Below are 5,000 nucleotides of genomic sequence, written 5' to 3' on the forward strand. Positions count from 1 at the left end.
GATGTCAACAAGCAGGGAGATAATGAAGATAAGTAGTTCTACTCAAAGTACTTGTGCACGTAGGCTATGGAAGATTAGTCAAATCTAGCAAGTAGGAAAGTTTAAGTGAATGAAGTGAAAGTATTCAAAAGGTCAACGAAAGTTAAGGTTGCTTTTGATAGTACAAATTTGTACAAAACTGGTGCTCTAAATAGCGATTCGGTTGTCTTTGAACGGTTCTCTTGTTGACGCATTGAACTGCAATTTGGATTAACACCTGTTTTTACAAGGCAGAAGTATTTAGGCGCAGAATAGACGTGCGCTTTCAGGTGCAGTCTTTGTACATACCGCGGAATACATAATTAGGCGCTCTTTACTCTTCCCCTCCCATCTTTTTACGCTAAACTCCCACTTTCCCCTGGATCCTCCCATGATTGCATATGACACGGAAAACGCAATTTGCCATTTTCAGCTCCCACAAGAGGCAGTTTGCGCTTTTACATCATTGCGGTCTGTTTGTACAAACCTCGCAATGATTTTACATGCACGAGGCGAAACAAATACGCCTGAAGTGGGCGCAAAAGCATTAGTACATCTGGCCCCGGAGTCTCCAAATACCTGTGATAATGCTGATGAGCTCCTTTGAACTCGCACTACTGTCAACAACTCTGTCTGGTGCTCCTGACCACAGGACTGGCTCTGGGTCAGTGTTCTAGAACTCTCTCTGGTGCTCCTGACTGCAGGACTGGCTCTGGGTCAGTGTTCTAGAACTCTCTCTGGTGCTCCTGACCGCAGGACTGTCTCTGGGTCAGTGTTCTAGAGCTCTCTCTGGTGTTTCTGACTGCAGGACTGGCTCTGGGTCAGTGTTCTAGAACTCTCTAGTGCTCCTGACCACAGGACTGGCTCTGGGTCAGTGTTCTAGAACTCTCTCTAGTGCTCCTGACTGCAGGACTGGCTCTGGGTCAGTGTTCTAGAACTCTCTCTGGTGCCCCCCCCATACACACACTATGCTGGTTTCACATGACCCCTCTCCTGTTTGTCTGCTCCTAGTGGCCAGAGAGACTTTCCTCACACACAGTCCACACTTTGCACTCCACTGACTGGCACTGAGTCTGTCCAGCGTGTGTGTGTGTGTGTGTGTGTGTGTGTGGGTGCGTTCACCTCATACAGTGCTGGCAAACCTCTCCTTAAATCTAATAAATCAGAGCGGATCTGATGTGTGTGTGTGTGTGTGTGTGTGTGTGTGTGTGTGTGTGTGTGTGTGTGTGTGCGTGCGTGCGTGTGTGCATGTGTGCGTGTGTGTGTGTGAGTGAGCGGATCTGATGGGTCGGGTTGAAAGTGGGGGTCTGGCGAGTCCAAACGTTTTTATTCAGCGCTAGGGAGAAACTAATCACTCAGATAAGAGAGAGAGTTTGTTTGGTTTCCATGGTTTTAGAGGAGCCGGATAACGTGAACGAGTACAAAGACAGACAACAGAATGAGAGAGAAAGAAAAAGAAAAAAGAGTTGAAAATAGAGAGGGAGAGAGAAAAAAGGAGAGAGAGTGTTTAAAAGCAACAGTGAGAAATTAGTGAGTTGAAAGGGTGAGAGGGGGCAGTCTTGTCACACGCTCTGGGTTTCCATGGAGTCCTTGTGTTCCATTGGTGAACAGCCATCATTGGCAGAGGACACAGACCCTACCAGCCAAACTGAAGCCCACACATTTATTCATTCACTCACTCAATTAGGGCCCGTCCCAATACTTCCCTAACCCTCGTTTTTGCGCGTGCACGTGTAGGGCTAGGGTGTCCCATTACTTTAGGGAGCAAGGAGAAGTGCTATTTTCCCCTTAAAATCAACCCTCAAAATATAGCCAGGACCGATGCAGGCTTAAAACGAAGTGGGAGATGAAATTACCCAGGATACCGTGCGAGCTCAGCAAGCCGGCCAAATTTTTCATATATTTTCGTAAATAAGCATATTAAAATTTCGAAATATGTTGGAATATGTTAGTTTGATGCACATCTGATGGACTGTTGAGTTTTGAACACTAATGTTAGAAAATATCTCACGAAGCTATCTGACAATGTTCATGATATCTGTTGAGTGCTTTGAGAGAGTCTGCCCATCAAATAACGTTATATATCTGAGTCTGGGTAGTTTCGTCAATATTTAAGGTGTGTGTTCTGGCGTTCACATGAACATGAATATCTTTGTTGATTAACCAGACGTAGATAAACCAGCACAGCCCACACAACAATGACCGCTGGAACCGGCATGTTCCTGAATGAAAATAGTAGCAGGCTACTAACGGTAGACACGTCGGCGCTGCGCGTGACGTAGGTGTACACGCTCGCTACGCTAATTTGCATATTGGTGTATGGTGTCCCAAATCATAGGGAAAGATCTTCAACCCAACTTTCCTTGTCGAGGGGGCTTTAATGTTGAGGGCAATCAAAATCAAGTGGAAGTTTTAAGGGGGGAGAAATGGGACGGACCCTTACTCATTCACTCACTCACTCACTCACTCATTTATTCAACCAGTCAGACCAATAATTCAGTAATTATCTCATTAACATACAGTACACTGCAGCCCAATACTTCTGTCACTCATACACTCATTTCTCTCACATATAGCTACACCCATAAACACACACACACACACAGAAACAGACACATATTTACCTTCCTTAGCCTCCTCTCAAATATACAATCTCAATAACACAGCCCCCAACACACTGACTGTATGCACACTCTTACGCACACACGCACACACACACACAGATGAGCTAAGTCCATATGGATATTATTATTTCTGAAGCTCAGTGAATACACACCAGCCAATGGCCCTGATCCGCAGTGTGAGGTCTGGACAAAAAAGGACCATGACATGGAAAGTGTGTGTGTGTGTGTGTGTGTGTGTGTGCGTGCGTGCGTGCGTGCGTGCATGTGTGTGTGCACATAGTGCATAAGCTAAATAGTACAAACAGCAGGTTATGGGATATAATGAGACAGTGAGTCGGCCAGCTATGGAAAATCACATTTAATAAGAGGTCACAGGACACACACAAACTCTCTCCCTCCCTCATTCACTATCTCTCTCTCTCTCTCTCTCTCTCACACACACACACAAACACTTACAAAGACAACAGACAGACAGACACACACACACACAATTACAGATAACACATACATAAACACATTCCAAAATGGGACAAGCGCACAAAAAGTTAGACAGCACACACACACACATACACACACACACAATGTCAGATGACATACAACTACACACCTACTTACTGTCAGCCCACATGCATATGCACAGACTTGCACAATTACAGCTGTTTTGCAGATTACATTTCAGAGAGTTATCTCCCGAAGTCATTAATCTTTGTTAGTGGACACCACTGTATCAGAGGTTTATTCTAAGTACAGCCATCCATCACTGGACGCTGCCTTTATGACTTCATTACAACAGCGGAGCCATGTGTTGGACAGCACACGTACAGATGGTCTTCATGTCACAACACACATGGAGGGAGAGCTGGTCACAGTTCATAACACATTACTTGCTGTGCACACACACACACACAATCACACACAATCACACACAACACACACACACACACACACACACACACACACACACACACACACATGTACACATGCGGGATCATAACAACACATTACATGGTGTTTGAATGAGACTCTGGACCACATCATCCTATCAGTAGGGTGCTTGTTATCTGCCCCAGAAACAAGCAGAAGCAGCAATACAGTAAATCAATAGACTCCTACTCTTGAAAGACACACACACAAACACACACATGCACAGAGGAAATTACACACATGTCACAAACACACACACACACTCATGTACAATCACACACCTGCACAGCAAAAAATGTACACCTGTCACCCAGTATTCAAATGTGAGTAAATGTGAATTGTCATTTATCAATTGGGAGCCTGCATAGTGACAAACTGGACACATTCCCAACATGCTGTGGGCCACATCATCACAATGTGCATTTTAAACAGCGCATCTACGATCACCCTGTGTGTGCCAGTGTGTATGGGTGTGTGTGTGTCTGTGTTAAGTGTGTGAGTTTATGTTTGTACTGTGTGTGTGTGTGTATGTGTATGTGTGTGTGTGTGCGCGCACCTGTTGTGTCCTGCGTTGAACCGCTAACAGCGAGGAGGAGGTTGCAGAGGATGGTGAGGAAGATTCTTGCGAGCATAGTGACCAGTCGGCTGGAAGAGCAAAACCTTGATAGACCACTTCAGACCCCTCAGGTCCTCTTCAGATCTCTGTAGACAATGTCAGATCTCCTCAGACCACTAATGACTGCCTAGGACCACTTAAGACCTCTTCAGACAGCTTCAGAGTGCTAGAGACTCCTTAAGGTCTGCAGATCACTTGAGATCACTTGAGACTCCTTAAGATCATCAGATCACTTCAGATCACTTGAGACTGCTTGAGACCACTTTGGGACTGCGTCAGATCACTTTAGATCACTTGAGACCGCTTCAGATCACTTACTCCTTAAGATCATCAGATCACTTCAGATCACTTGAGACTCCTTAAGATCATCAGATCACTTCAGATCACTTGAGACTCCTTAAGATCATCAGATCACTTCAGATCACTTGAGACTCCTTAAGATCATCAGATCACTTCAGATCACTTGAGACTCCTTAAGATCATCAGATCACTTCAGATCACTTGAGACTCCTTAAGATCATCAGATCACTTCAGATCACTTGAGACTCCTTAAGATCATCAGATCACTTCAGATCACTTGAGACTCCTTAAGATCATCAGATCACTTCAGATCACTTGAGACTCCTTAAGATCATCAGATCACTTCAGATCACTTGAGACTCCTTAAGATCATCAGATCACTTCAGATCACTTGAGACTCCTTAAGATCATCAGATCACTTCAGATCACTTGAGACTCCTTAAGATCATCAGATCACTTCAGATCACTTTGAGACTGTTTGAGACCCCTCTTAGGACTGCGCTTGTCAGTGCTTTCAG

At 44.8% G+C, this 5,000-nt stretch overlaps 1 protein-coding gene across 3 annotated transcripts in view; it reads right to left on the bottom strand.

Moving 5' to 3' along the window:
- Positions 1–4,492, bottom strand: part of LOC125291944 (target of Nesh-SH3-like) — a 39,777-nt gene extending 35,285 nt beyond the window's left edge. For all 3 annotated transcript variants that reach the window (XM_048238960.1, XM_048238959.1, XM_048238958.1), the window contains exon 1: positions 4,123–4,492. In XM_048238960.1, coding sequence (XP_048094917.1) covers positions 4,123–4,198 — 76 coding nt within the window. In that variant the 5' untranslated portion in view covers positions 4,199–4,492. The remainder of the gene's footprint in view (positions 1–4,122) is intronic.
- Positions 4,493–5,000: the final 508 nt, after the last annotated feature.

This window comes from Alosa alosa, chromosome 3, assembly GCF_017589495.1.
Source record: "Alosa alosa isolate M-15738 ecotype Scorff River chromosome 3, AALO_Geno_1.1, whole genome shotgun sequence".
Lineage (NCBI taxonomy): Eukaryota > Metazoa > Chordata > Actinopteri > Clupeiformes > Clupeidae > Alosa > Alosa alosa.